The sequence below is a fragment of the Portunus trituberculatus genome, chromosome 47 (genome assembly GCF_017591435.1).
Source record: "Portunus trituberculatus isolate SZX2019 chromosome 47, ASM1759143v1, whole genome shotgun sequence".
Taxonomy (NCBI): Eukaryota; Metazoa; Arthropoda; class Malacostraca; order Decapoda; family Portunidae; genus Portunus; species Portunus trituberculatus.
The window spans coordinates 19,967,254-19,982,253 of record NC_059301.1 but is presented as its reverse complement, the minus strand read 5'-3'; the positions used below and the strand labels follow the sequence as shown (position 1 = coordinate 19,982,253).

At 37.0% G+C, this 15,000-nt stretch overlaps 1 protein-coding gene across 1 annotated transcript in view; it reads left to right on the top strand.

The window, feature by feature from the left end:
- Window positions 1-15,000, top strand: part of LOC123520464 (amyloid protein-binding protein 2-like) — a 49,873-nt gene that overhangs the window by 922 nt on the left and 33,951 nt on the right. The window contains exons 3-11 of the mRNA XM_045282718.1: window positions 1,087-1,257; window positions 2,207-2,311; window positions 2,628-2,785; window positions 3,525-3,693; window positions 4,588-4,728; window positions 7,717-7,839; window positions 13,972-14,096; window positions 14,504-14,637; window positions 14,997-15,000. The exon at window positions 14,997-15,000 is cut by the window's right edge and continues 139 nt beyond it. Of these exons, the coding sequence (XP_045138653.1) occupies window positions 1,087-1,257; window positions 2,207-2,311; window positions 2,628-2,785; window positions 3,525-3,693; window positions 4,588-4,728; window positions 7,717-7,839; window positions 13,972-14,096; window positions 14,504-14,637; window positions 14,997-15,000 (1,130 nt within the window). The remainder of the gene's footprint in view (window positions 1-1,086; window positions 1,258-2,206; window positions 2,312-2,627; window positions 2,786-3,524; window positions 3,694-4,587; window positions 4,729-7,716; window positions 7,840-13,971; window positions 14,097-14,503; window positions 14,638-14,996) is intronic.

The following is a 15,000-nucleotide window of genomic DNA, read 5'->3' as shown; positions in this document are numbered from 1 at the left end:
TCTCATGGCTATGTTACCCATTGTTGGAGTTTAAATGGTGATACTTCATAGATGTGGTGAAATAGCCTATTGTGTTACCCAGCACAAGATTCCAGCAAATGTTGTGTCGAGGTCCTTATAAAGGTTCTTTGAATGACTTGTGACTGCTTGTAGTTTAGGAAGACTTAATTCTTGTATAAATTTTCTTGTAGATCCTTTTTTTGGGGGGAGGGGAGGGGGTTTCCTTTAGGGTATGAGATTCTTGGAGGAGTGTGATGATAGGAACAGCATGACTAGCAAGAATATGCTGTGTAGCAAGAGTAACCAAAATTATATTAAAAGTTCAGATTACATTAGCTAGGTGTTCAGGATGGAAGCAGCCAGATTGGTTTTGAAAAATTTGGGTTTGAAATTTGGGTATTTATATAATAGTAAAACACCAAATAGGCACTATTTCTCTTATGTGATTTATTGTTTGAAAGGATATGAAATTTGGAGTCAAAACATTGTTCTGTATGGTTATGATGGACACATTGTTTGAATGATATACCTCAGGAAATCATCTTGCAAAATTATGTAAAGATAGTAAATTTTTATATATTGGTAACAATTCAGGGAAATAAATGGCAAACAAAATGTTATGCCCCTCCCACTTTATTAGTAATCAATATAATATCCTTGAAATTTATACCAGTTATATTTCAAGTTATCCATATGCCATACCAAGATCATATTCACCAATATATATCTCATATTGAGTTTGGTAAATTGTGTTTGTGTAATTGGATTTTTGTTGGATTGAGTCAAGTTCTTTCCTTTTCATGATGCTTAAATTGTGTTGTTGTCTAATTTGTACTTCCATTCAGGTCTCTATGAACTTGGCCAAGCTTTATCACATGACATTTATTTAAATTGGAATCCATTAGCCAATTCTTACTCCATTCATAAAGTCACATGAGAGCTTTCTTTAACTTCTTGCATAAGCTTTTTTCATTTATTTTCTTTTGGAACTTTGCATTGTCAGCAATCATGTTCATGTGAGTCTCTTTCTATGTCATTGACATATGTCAAGAACATGATTGGGTTAACACTGTGTGTATTTGACAGCATTGTCCTGTGTCAGCACCTCTTGTTGTTCTGATGTTTAACAAAGGTCTTCTTCAGCTGTTCAAGAATGGATGTCTAGTAGAAGTGCGGGCAGAGTTGAGTGACCTAGATGTGATGACACGCATGCTAAAAGTTGGGGACAAGAGGCATCTGCTCCATCATTGTTTCCAGGTGAGTCCTACAAGGAGGCAAAAAATATATAGGCAAACCTGTCAAAATTTTTAGTTTCCTATTTTTGTGTGTTGTTAGGTCATCAAGAGAGATACTGTAGCTCATCTTTTATTTTTATATCAAGTCTGTTGATGCTGTAAACCAGTTAGTGAATAATATAAGTGAATACTCATAAGTTAGTGAATAATATAAGTTAATACTCTTAGATTGAATATTACAATCAAGAAAAATCTATAATTAAAATACCATTGGTAATTGAACTGCGTATATTTTACTTGCATAAAGTTGGTCACATTTCAACCTGATATGGGAATACATTTACAGTGGCAACTTTACATAGTTCAAGCCATTATAATTACAGCTGCATTTAGGCTGTTTCATATTCTTTTACAATCAAAATATTTTTGCCTGTGACAGGAGTTGCAACCTCATATATTTTGTTTGCCAATATTATTGAATAGATATGTGTTATTGACAATGCTATGTGCAGCATTTGTGGAATATGGATGCTCTTGCATTATAATTCTCACTAATTGTTGTTCCACTGAATCTTCTCCCATATTGATGTAGGCCTCTTGTTATTTTACTAATCTGTACTTATTGAATTAATGAATACTATTTTATGCAGTCATTCTGTAAATGTATGTACATCATTATCTTAAAGAGATTTGGAAATATTTACTCCATCATAGAGTAGTAAAATGAAAGCAGTGTATAGTAAATATTGGAGTGAGGATGAACATAATTTATACAAAATATATGAGATTATATATAATAACAATTATATATAATTATATATAATAAAGAGGAAGGAATAAGAGATAAAGCTGTAATTTTAGAAGCTGATTAACAAGAACATTTAGATCATATTCTGAGTGACTTCCTAAATTTCTGTAATTATATAAAGGCATTTCTGCCAAGTAATGTTACCTTACTGCCTCTTTTTCAGGCCTTGATGGACCAGGCACTTGGGCATCACAGTACCAAAATTTCCTCAGTTATATCACAAGCATATGTGGATCGGTGTAACCAGGAGGCACTCACTGACAAACAGGTAGGTCACGATGAGCACAATTCTTGTTGTATCATTTAGTCTCCTTATTTTTGCCTATTTTATATCTTTGTCAATAGATTTCATGTATGTATTTATTTTTATTTTATTTTATTTTTTTTTGTGACTGCTACAAATGTTATTATTTTTCATTTGTCACGTTTATTTAGCCATTTTCTGACTATGTGCTTGCCTCTTTTACTTTATTATAGGATAATTTATATTTTGTGAAATGTTTGTGCTTGATGGAAATTTGATTATGAGGTGTGTAAAAATCATTCAGCTATTTATTCAATTAATTATTGTTTTCTTGTATCAGCGGGATAGCTTGGTGCTGCATGGCCTGGCGATATCTGCCTTCTTGGCAGAGGCTGGCTGGCTTCCTGATGCTGAGGTCATCTTAACCTCTTGCCAAAACCTTCTTGCAGACTCCTCAGACCCTTTGCAGAAGACCCGGGCCTTGGAGTGTTGCCACAGGTGGGGGTTTATTCAGTTTAGGCTATGCTGCTGAAAATGTGGGATGTGTATAATGATTCTTATTTTGTTCCCTCCATGAATAAAGTATACTTTTTGTAGCTGACAAATTATAGCTATTCTAGTTCTTAATTTGTAGTGAATATAAGAGAGAAGAGATGATTGAAGCAGTGGAGTAATCTGTAAGAATGTATGAAAGTGTGTAAAGAACTGGAAGCAGGACTGGTATTTGTACAGTTTGCTGATCAAACAGAACAAAGAATGTTATTGGATTGGGTGTTCAAAAGGAATTGGTGTAGTAGTGGGAATACCACTAATGGGATGGGTAGTGACTGTAGGAGTGTCTATGGAGCAAGAAGAAATGGAGCTTTACAATACTAATTGAGAGGAGGAAGATCACAACTCTTCAGCTTGTAAATATCTTATACCTCCTTGGTGCAAGATAAGCAGAGACCACTTGTTACTACTACATTTCACTGTGATATATGGTGTGTGTGTGTGTGTGTGTGTGTGTGTGTGTGTGTGTGTGTGTGTGTGTGTGTGTGTGTGTGTGTGTAGGACCAAATTGTTTTCAGCTATCTTCTTTCTTGGATGACTTTGGCTTGATACATATAGATACTAAGACTTATGTTTGGCTTAGGTTTTTAATCGTTATGCTCCTATTCTGAGCATACATGCATCATCATGCCGGTGAGTACCATAGTTTGCATGAACATACAATGACAATAATGTTGACTTCCAGATTGCTACATGTCCAGAATGGCTACTGTAGGTTTGAGGAGGCGGAACACACTTACAACCAGGCAATGGTACTGGTGAAGCAACTCCAAGGGATGGGTGCTTCTCCCAACTTAGCCTCACTTTACTCTGAATTCTCAACCCTCTACATGCTGCGCTCCAACTATGCAGAGGTGAGTCAAAGTCTGGAAAAGCTTGCCAAAATATCTTTCAACGCTAATAGAACTCAATTAGAACAACAAATTTCTTTTTAGAAATTTTTATTATTTTGGCATAGTTCAGATCTAAAGAAATTGCTACAAATTTTCAGCATCAGTAACAAGATGTAATTTTGTGTAGTTGTTCTGTTAGCAAAAAAGAGGAAATCTATATATAGCCTTAAAAGTTTCTTTCTGTATTACAAGGAACATGTTGAGAAAAACAATTATGATTGAATTTATGGAGCCAGAAACCTTCTCGTGTATTCAGAGGAATTTAGATCCAAACATTTTTGCACATTGTAGTGGATATGAAGTTCCACTGTAAGAGTTAGAATCACTGAGTAACTCTCTCATGTAGTAATTATATTGAGCATCAGCATCATTCGAAAGCTCTTAGGTTTTTTTCCTTTTTGTATACTGCATTAGATCTTTTCTTCAGGTCTGTCTTATTTGGTATTCATTCATGTGCAGGTCAGCACAGCCTGTACTTAATCTCTCTGCTAAATCAACACTTCATTATATTAAGTTGTGAGGAAGTTTGTTTCTTTAGGTCAGGCTATCAGTTGGCATCTGGTTTTCGTGAAATATTACTTAGAGTTTGTGTTTCAGGACATTGCTGTAAACTATTAAGTAGCAGTAGTGAACAAAGAAGCATATCTCAAAAGAAAGCATAGGATATTTGGATGTGTATCTTTTATTTAGAGAGCATTCCATACACATTCTCTCTACTGTTTTTTATACATTTATTCATGAGATATGATTTACTTATTTTTGATGTACATACTGATGTTTGTGTAAACATTATTAATATTAGAGATTTAAGGAGCTTAAATGTCTCTTTTTTATAATTTCTTGCATGATTTACAGGCCTACAGCTGGAGTGTAAAGGCATTACAGTCACTTGTGGCCAACTTTCCCAAGCCTCCACTGATTGATGTTCTGAGGCAGTCAGCCAAAGCGTGTGTGCTTAAACGAGAGTTCAAGAAAGCCAGGCTACTCATCCGGCAGGTCTGTTACCTTAGCTCATTCACTGAGGATTTAAATTTTATTGAATATTCTTGTTAATGTTTAAGGAAACAATAGATTCTGCTTTTTGATCTGTTGGGGGTATTTATCGGTTTCTCTTTGCAAATGAGCAAAATATGTGTACATATTAAATTAATTTTATTAGGTAGTTGGCATATAAAACTTTCTCACCTCAGCAACAGGATCTTCAAAACATTCCTCGGAAAATACTTCTCCTTTTGAGTTGCAAGTAGTCTTTTTTTTATTTGTTTGTTAATAAATTAATTTATTAATTCAATCATTTATTTGTTTATGAGCAACATGAGAACTTTTATATAATAAAAAAGGTTTTTAGGATGTTTTTGGACTTATTGTGTCATAAAAATTTTAGGAAAATGAAAAGGGTCGAAAGTACAAAATAGCTAAGTGTTTAGATGTTATTTTGTTGGTCTTGCTGTAGTTACCTTTGTATCTGCTGCTGCATATCCACAAGTATTTGCTCAGGTCATTGACTCAAGATTTGATTTAGAAGCTCATGAGCTGGTTGAATATTTTACTTTGGCTGATGGTTTACATTTGGGTGATATTTCTTCAGAAGGTTAGACAATGGATGCTTGTATCCTATGAAACTTCATTTTCATTGTAGTGATATAATGCTGAAACATCTGAAGCTTAAGAAAATTGTTGTCAAGTAAGGGGCAGGTTTATCCAGGGCCTAAATGCACCAATTCAGGAACTGGTGTTTGTCTCATAGCTTCATTATGTAGTGATCATTTAGAGTGGATTTTTATCAAAGTTGTGTATTAGTTTTATGGTCTCAAGGTAGGTCACTTTAGTCATCATCAGTTTTAATATAACACCTTAATCCGTACCGAGTAAGTTTGAGATGTAGTGGTGGTTCTGTGGACTGGTGAGAAAGCAATTCCAAAGAACTGATGGGTATCTTGACTAAAAATAGTCTTAATGTCTAGAGCAGGGGTTCTCAAACTGGGGTTTGCAAACCCCCAGGGGTTCACAAGAAGATTTCTATGGGTACTTAGATGGCTAATGAAAAAAATATTTTAAAATTTAAATAGTGGTAGTTGTGGATTATGAAATTCAGTGCTAGCTGAATAAAGTCATTAAAATTTGAATAATTTTATAATATCCTTTGCAGAATTATTGTACTTTAATGAGTTAGTCAATAAATTGCCATTCTGTTCATTGTCAGATTATGGGGGGTTCGGGAAGATGGTCTTATAACTCAGGGGGTACTTAACGAGAAAAAGTTTGAGAACCCCTGGTCTAGAGAGTTTCTTAATAAAGTATTGAAATTCATCTGTGTCAAGGATGCAGAGATTTTGAATAGTGTCACATGTGTTTGCAGTAGTGTGCTTCACCATGAATTTACCTATTTTAACTGGTAATGGTGTCAACACCCTAAACATGTGAATATGATATTAACTGTACCTGTACAGAAAGATGAAGAATTTGCCCTGGAGGACACTACTACTCCCTCTATTTCTATATGTAAGTGTGGCATGAAGACTAATCAACTTTAGAGATAAATTTAGTCTTGCTTCTGATAATTGAGATTTATCTACCTTCATAGAATCATGAGACACAACTGGACTGATCCAAAACATATAAGCATCTGCACATTTCATAAGCACCAACTCAAGCCATACTGGCATGCTGATGACTTGGAAAAAAAGATAATAATAATAATAAATAACCTAAAAAAATCTTATTCTTATTTGGACTAATAAGAAATGAAACACTGAGATCAAGGAGATGCCCACAAAGACCTTGTGTTTTGATGCTAGTACTGTACCAACAATGATGCATGGGGAAAGCTGTCCACATGGAGACTTGCTTAGTGGATTTCTGCATTCCCTGGCCGGTGGAGTTAGTGATGGATTCAGCACATATCTCCCAGCATATTGTCTTCCTCTCTTAAGGTGGAAAGGTTGTATTTAGGAACCTTTTGTACTTTTATGATGTATCTTTTATTTTTCCTTTCTTGATTATGTAATTCATGTGTTCTATTTTAGATTTTTTTGGGATTATCTTTATCGTGACACATTTCACTAAAGAGATGTTATATTGTCTGCTTTCCATTGATTTTTTTCTAAGCAGGTTTTCCTTCCATAGGCTTATCAGTTGATTTTGCTTCAGATCTTAAACATTCTTTTATTTGAGTAGATTTATTTTACAAGCCAGTTTTCCTTCTTTTTGCATGTGTGACTTTGAACTGGCACTTGTCAGTAACTTTTATTGAGACATGGAATTTTTTGGTATTACACTTTAATAGAAAAGAAAAGAAAAGAAGAAAAAAAATCAGTTTATGCTATTGACATTGAAATACTGTACTGATATCTACTGTAGTTGCTAAAGATCATGTTTTCATAATAATTTGCAGTAAGATTGTTGTTATATTTTCTGAATTTTTTTGTCTTTGATCATCATTGAAGTGTCATGATGTATAAAGAACAGGATGCAAGTAAGAAAGGCTATCACATATCTCTTACTGAGAGAGAGAGAGAGAGAGAGAGAGAGAGAGAGAGAGATGGTAATGTTATACTGTGAAGTAGATGGAATGTTGCTTAATGTTGTGAAGTATGGATAAATTGTGAACACAGGCATGCAACATGAGGCATTGCAGGGAAGGATGGTCCTCTTCTAAAACCAGTAAAATTGTTGAAAGAGAAACAGACTGGTGGTTCTAGATTTCACCAGCAAAAGGGATATGCTTTATACGGTAGTACTTATCACAATAGAATGTTGTTACAGAAACACAATATTTGAAAGCTTCATCTTGAATTAGAATATAGATTAATAGTTATAATTCTATTTTCTCCTTGTGATGATAAATAACCTAAATAGTAAATGTCTTGTTTCGTAAAAAAATTACCCATTTTTTTTGGCCCAATTTCTCTATGTATGTCAAAAGAAGAATAATGAATAATTTATTTTAAGACCTAGAGGTTATTAGTCAGTTTGTGATTGCAGGCTGTGGTGATTGCCAGTGAAGTGTTTGGAGACCAACACCCAAAGTATGCAGATACCCTCATTGACTATGGCTTCTACCTCCTCAGTGTGGATGCCATCAGCCAGGGTGTCCAAGTGTATCAGGTAAGTTTGTGGTAATGTTAAGAGAGGCTAGAATCATGAAGTAAATAACTTATTAATTCATTATTGTTGTTATTATTATTGTTTATTTATTGATTTATTTGTTTATTTTTTTATTACAGTAAGCCCCGAATTTAGCGAAATCCTTATTTAGTGACTGTCTGGAAAAGGCCAAGCCCTCAAGTTTAGCGAATTTCTCTCATATTTAACGAATGTATCGCGCTACACTGTCCCGCCTCCCGCTCGCTCTGAGCCAATCGCGTGTCTGTTTGGCTGTGACGTCAGCCCCACAGTGTCTCCGGCATTCCCGCTCGACACTTGAGATATTGTGTGTTAATCCAGCGTGTGAACTCATTTTTTGTGCTCCCATCCTCGGTGTTTAGTGAGTTTCGCTATCACCATGGCCTCCACTAGTGGTTCGGGGGATGCTGATTCTCGTGAAGGTGGCGATGTTGCAGCTGTAAATGGGGACTCGAAATGGAGACTTTGGGCGGACGAAAGACTGATTGGTATTTTTCCCTATTTGAAGTAGTATTTAAATTTGGCGAAATTCCAATTTAGTGATGGTTTCGGCAAACTTATAGGATCGCTAAATGTGGGGGCTTACTGTACTTGTTTTTTTTAAGTCTTAAGGATGATTATGAACCCATATTATTTCCATTTTTAAAACATGTAGAAAAAAAAGGAAAAAAATTGTTTGTTGTTGACTATTATGGTTACAAGCATGGTTAGCTCGCAGAGATGTATTTACATGTAAAGACACATTTGTTATTCAGTTTCTGAGAAGAAGGTAGAAGATTCCTGCCAAAATTATAATTACTTATACTGAGGTGTGAAACACTAGATTGATGGGTGCTGTGAACTTTCTAATGACCCAGCTGTGACCTCATTAAACATTTGCCTTTGTGTCTCACAAGAGGAGGCAGCCACAGCCTATTCTCTAGGGGCATTTCTCTTTCTCCACACAAAAACTACATGCATTTTAATTACACACACACACACACACACACACACACACACACACACACACACACACACACACACACACACACACACACACACACACACACACACACACACACACACACACACACACACACACACACACACACACTTACATATGCACACAGCTTTTCATGAAGATGTGTAGAGGTGTGGAACCGTTTAGATAAGAGTCGTTGAAGCAAGGACAATCAATAAGTTCAAAGAAATGTTGGATTTGCATAAATATGGAGATGGGACAGCACAAGCATAGCTCTTTTCCTGTATGTTACAACTAGGTAAATACACACACACACACACACACACACACACACACACACACACACACACACACACACACACACACACACACACACACACACACACACACAACACGGCCCGGTAGCTCAGTGGTTAGAGCGCTGGCTTCACAAGCCAGATGACCGGGGTTTGATTCCCCGGCCGGGTGGAGATATTTGGGTGTGTCTCCTTTCACGTAGCCCTGTTCACCTAGCAGTGAGTAGGTACGGGATGTAAATCGAGGAGTTGTGACCTTGTTGTCCCAGTGTATGGTGTGTGCCTGGTCTCAGACCTATCCCAAGATCGGAAATAATGAGCTCTGAGCTCGTTCCGTAGGGTAACGTCTGGCTGCCTCGTCAGAGACTGCAGCAGATCAAACAGTGAATTACACACACACACTTTTCTACATATTTATAAATGGTATAATGAAGAATTAGGAAACAGTAGAAAACTTATTAAGAACTTATTAAGTTTCTACTCAAGAGTAATAGAAGGACTGGAAAGCAGAGATGGATGGGTGGACACAGTGTACCTGGACATAAAAAAGGCTTTTTGATAAAGTCCCTCATGGAAGACTACTTTGGAAACTAGAAAACATAGGAGGACTGTGAGGAGCTTTGTTAGAATGGACAAGGGATTTTTTGAAGGATAGGGAGATGAGAACTGTAATCAGAGATACATACTCATCTTAGGGTAAAGTAACAAGCAGAGTGCCACAAGGGTCAATGTTAGCCCTCATTATGTTCCAGATTTATGTAAACGACATTCACAATGGGGTTAACAGTTATATTAATTTATTTGCTGATGATGTAAAGCTGCTAAGACAAAAACTGGGAGGACTGTTTGCTGTTACAGGAAGATATAAACAAAATCTATGAGTGGAGTAAGAAGCGGAAACTGGAGTTCAATGCCAAGAATTGTCATATAATGGAACTAGGAAAGAGCAAGAGAAGACCGGTATGGAACTATCTGATGAGAGAGGAACAAATAATGAAGACTAAAGAGGAAAAAGATCTGGGAGTGATTATACAGGAAAATCTGAACTTCAAAAAACACATAAGTAAGATATTTGGATTATCATATAAAATGTTGACTAATATAAGAGTGGCATTTCAATTCATGGACAAAGATATGATGAAAAAAATTATCACAAGCATGATATGTCCAAAGCTGGAATATGCAGCTATGATGTGGGCTCTGTGCTCTAAAAAAAGATACAAGAAGATTAGAACGGATACAGAAGATTGCTACAAAGATGGTGCCGGAACTAAAGGACCTAACATATGAAGAACGGCTGAAGGAAATGTGACTGCCAACCTTATAAGATAGAAAAGAATGAGGAGACCTAATAACAATGTACAAGATAGTCAATAGCATTGAAAAAGATAGACAAGGAAGACCTGGTGCTGGTGACGAAAGAAGATAGAAAGACAAGAAGACATGTAAAGAAGATCAGGATGAGGCAGTGTGTGAAGGATATTGGAAATTACAGTTTTCTACATAGAACGGTGGAAAAGTGGAATGCGTTGAGTTTCTTTAGTTATGCACATAATGTGCATAACTTTAAAGAAAAATTGGATAGATGGAGACGTGGAGACAGGACACTATGAGCCCGGTCGAACACTGTACAATACAACTAGGTAAACACACACACACAAACACACACACACACACACACACACACACACACACACACACACACACACACACACACACACACACACACACACACACACACACACACACACACACACACACAATAATGAAGATTAAAGAGGAAAAAGATCTTGGAGTGATCATACAAGAGAATCTGAGCCCTGATAAACAATGAGCTTTGAGCTCGTTCCGTAGGATAACGTCTGGCTGTCTCAGAGACTGCAGCAGATCAAACAGTGAATCAAACAGTGAACACACACACACACACACACACACACACACACACACACACACACACACACACACACACACACACACACACACACACACACACACACACACACACACACACACACACACACACACACACACACACACACACACACACACACAGGACAGGATGGTCATGTGTGTCAACCATATTAAGCTTCTACCCAAGAGTAATAGAAGGACTGGAAAGCAGAGATGGATGGGTGGACACAGTATACCTGGACATAAAAAAGACTTTTCATAAAGTCCCTGATGGAAAACTACTTTGGAAACTAGAGAACATAGGAGGACTGCGAGGAAATTTGTTAGAATGGACAAGGGATTATTTGAAGGACAGGGAGATGAGAACTGTGATCAGAGATACATACTCATCTTGGGGTAAAGCAACAAGCAGAGGGCCACAAGGGTCAGTGTTAGCCCTCATTATGTTTCAGATTTATGTAAATGACATTCACAATGGGATAAACAGTTACATTAATTTATTTGCTGATACAAAGCTGCTAAGAGTTATCAAAACCCGGCAGGACTGTTTGCTGTTACAGGAAGATATAAACAAGATATATGAGTGGAGTAAGAAGAGGAAATTGGAGTTCAGTGCCAAAAAATGTCACATAATAGAACTAGGAAAGAGCAAAAGAAGACCGGTATGGAACTATATGATAGGAGAGGAACAAATAATGAAGACGAAAGAGGAAAAAGATCTGGGAGTGATTATACAGGAAAATCTGAATCCCAAAAAATACATAAGTAAGATATTTGGATTATCATATAAAATGTTGACCAATATAAAAGTGGGATTTCAACTTATGGAAAAAGATTTGATGAAAAAAATCACAAGCATAATATGTCCAAAGCTGGAATATACAACTATGGTGTGGTCTCCGAGCTCTAAAAAAGACATAAGAAGATTAGAGTGGATACAGAAGATTGCTACAAAGATGGTGCCAGAACTAAAGGACCTAACATGTGAAGAAAAGCTGAAGGAAATGGGACTACTAAATTTACAAGATAGAAGAGAACGAGGAGACCTAATAACAATGTACAAGATAGTCAATAGTATTGAAAAGATAGACAAGGTAGACCTGGTACTGGTGACAGAAGATAGGACAAGAGATCATGTAAAGAAGATCAGGATGAGGCAGTGTGTGAAGGATATTGGAAAATACAGTTTTCCACACAGAACAGTGGAGAAGTAGAATACATTGAATAATGAAGTTGTTACAGCACATAATGTACCTAACTCTAAGGAAAAATTGGATAAATGGAGATGTGGAGACAGGACACTATGAGCCCCGCTCGAACCCTGTACAATACAACTAGGTAAACACACACACACACACACACACACACCGCGTAGTGTAGTGGTTAGTGCGCTCGACTCACAATCGAGAGGGTCGGGTTCGAGTCCAGGTAAGCGGCGAGGCAAATGGGCAAGCGTCTTAATGTGTGGCCCCTGTTCACCTAGCAGTAAATAGGTACGGGATGTAACTCGAGGGGTTGTGGCCTCGCTTTCCCGGTGTGTGTTGTGTGTTGTGGTCTCAGTCCTACCCGAAGATTGGTCTATGAGCTCTGGGCTCGCTCCGTAATGGGGAAGACTGTCTGGGTGACCAGCAGACGACCAAGGAGGAGGTGAATTACACACACACACACACATTACATGGATAAAGATATGATGAAAAAAATCATCACAAGCATGATAAGCCCAAGGCTGGAATATGCAGCAGTGGTATGGTCTCTGAGCTCTAAAAAGGATATAAGAAAATTGGAAAGGATACAGAAGATTGCTACAAAGATGGTGCCGGAATTAAAGGACCTCATATATGAAGAATGACTGAAGGAAATGGGACTGCCAACCTTACAAGATAGAAGAGAATGCGGGGACCTAATAATAATGTATAAGATAGTAAATGATATTGAAAAGATAGACAAAGAAGACCTGGTGCTGTTTATGAAAGAAGATGGAAAGACAAGAGTACATGAAAAGATCAGGATGAGGCAGTGTGTGAAGGATATTGGAAAATACAGTTTTCCAAACAGAACGGTGGAAAAATGGAATGCATTGGATAATGGAATTGTTACAACACATAGTGTGCATAACTTTAAAGAAAAACTAGATAAATGGAGATATGGAGACAGGACACTATGAGCCCCGGTCGAACCCTGTACAATACAACTAGGTAAATACAACTAGGTAAACACACACACACACACACACACACACACACACACACACACACACACACACACACACACACACACACACACCACACGAGCATAAAGCCCAGGCTCTGTAAAACTACAACTAGGTAAATACACACACACACACACACACACACACACACACACACACACACACACACACACACACACACACACACACACACACACACTTTTCACTTAGAATTTTAAATTCATTATGGCGACTCCTACACCAACCTCAGAATTTCTATTTGGGGAGGGGACCACAAATGTCCCCAGGGTTGGGCTGCTCTTCTAGTGTTGACCTTTAAAATTTTTTTCTCCATTAACTTCTACAATATTCATGGTCATATCTCTAATTTTCTATCTAGAACACCACTTCTTCTCTACTAAACCTCATCCTCTTTTCCTCAATAAGACACTGACAGTAGTCCCTTTCTTGTTCCTTCCTACTTTCTCTATCCTCATTTGCAATCCATCATTGGATGTTGTGTCTATGTGTCTAATGATTTAACCATATGGCTATGACTACAGAGTCGCTCATTTAGCTGTGCTGTATTCCTTGTTCTTTGATTTTTTAACTTCCAAAGTGGAGCACATCTTTACCCTTCCTGTTTGTGGAGATCTCCATTCTTGGAGACTTGAGCATTGGAGTTTGTATTAGTAATGGTCCTGATGTGAAGCTTGCAGTAACAATGGTGTTGTCATTAAGAGGAGATTTTGTTTCAGACTGCCCTAGAAGTACGTCAGAGTGTATTTGGTGGCATTAATCTCCATGTGGCAGTGGCCCATGAAGACCTTGCCTATGCCTCTTATGTACACAACTATGCCCTTGGGAAGTTCAGCCATGCCAGGTAGGCAGAACTACAAACACTTTGTAATATTACACAAGGAAATTGTGCAACACTGCATTTTGTTCATCAATATGCTTATAAATTTTCCTCTTTCTTTTTGCTCTGCTGTGAATTGACAGTCATTTGTTAACATTGAAATTAGATTTTATAAGAACATTGATCATTAGAGTAGTTAGAATAGAAGAATAAATAAGTGATGAAAGGTACTTAGTAGCGGCAAAATAACAAAATGAGCCATACAGAAAAAGTCAAGATGGTTGAGCTTCTTTCAAGGTAGTCAAGAATATGAGCAATGTAGTACTTGTCTTTCCTCTCCCTTCCTTGAATGTTTTCTGCTGATGTACAAGTTGTTAAATGTGTGTTTGTATTAGAGAAAGAGAGAATGAATGTACATGTTTCTTAAATAGGACTCATGCTGAGAAAGCCATTGAGCTAATGCTGAGGCTACTACCTGGGGACCATCTCCTCCTCTCCTCCAGTAAAAGAGTAAAGGCTCTCATCCTGGAGGAAATGGCCATTGACAATCACGACAAGGATGTTGGTGGGTATCAGCATAACTTACTGTTGGTAGAAGATATAGTTTTTCATGTAAATATGTTGGAAAGTGAATCCTTCTTTAACAATGTTTGATGTTTTTGACTTTATGATACCTGCAATAATGTGAAATCATGTACAATTATTAGCATTTCTAAGCTTCAGGATTATAAAGTTGATGTGTTTGAATCTGATGCATGAATTTCTACTTAAGGGTTTTATTAGGTATAGCCTCTTGTATCACTGCAAAAAAGTTATCTATTTCTTTGTTAGAGACACTACTGGTAACTCAGCAAACTTGAGGTCACCTATTCTTGCTTGAATTATTTATCATTTTCTAGTTATTATCATTTTGTGTACTTACAGAAAA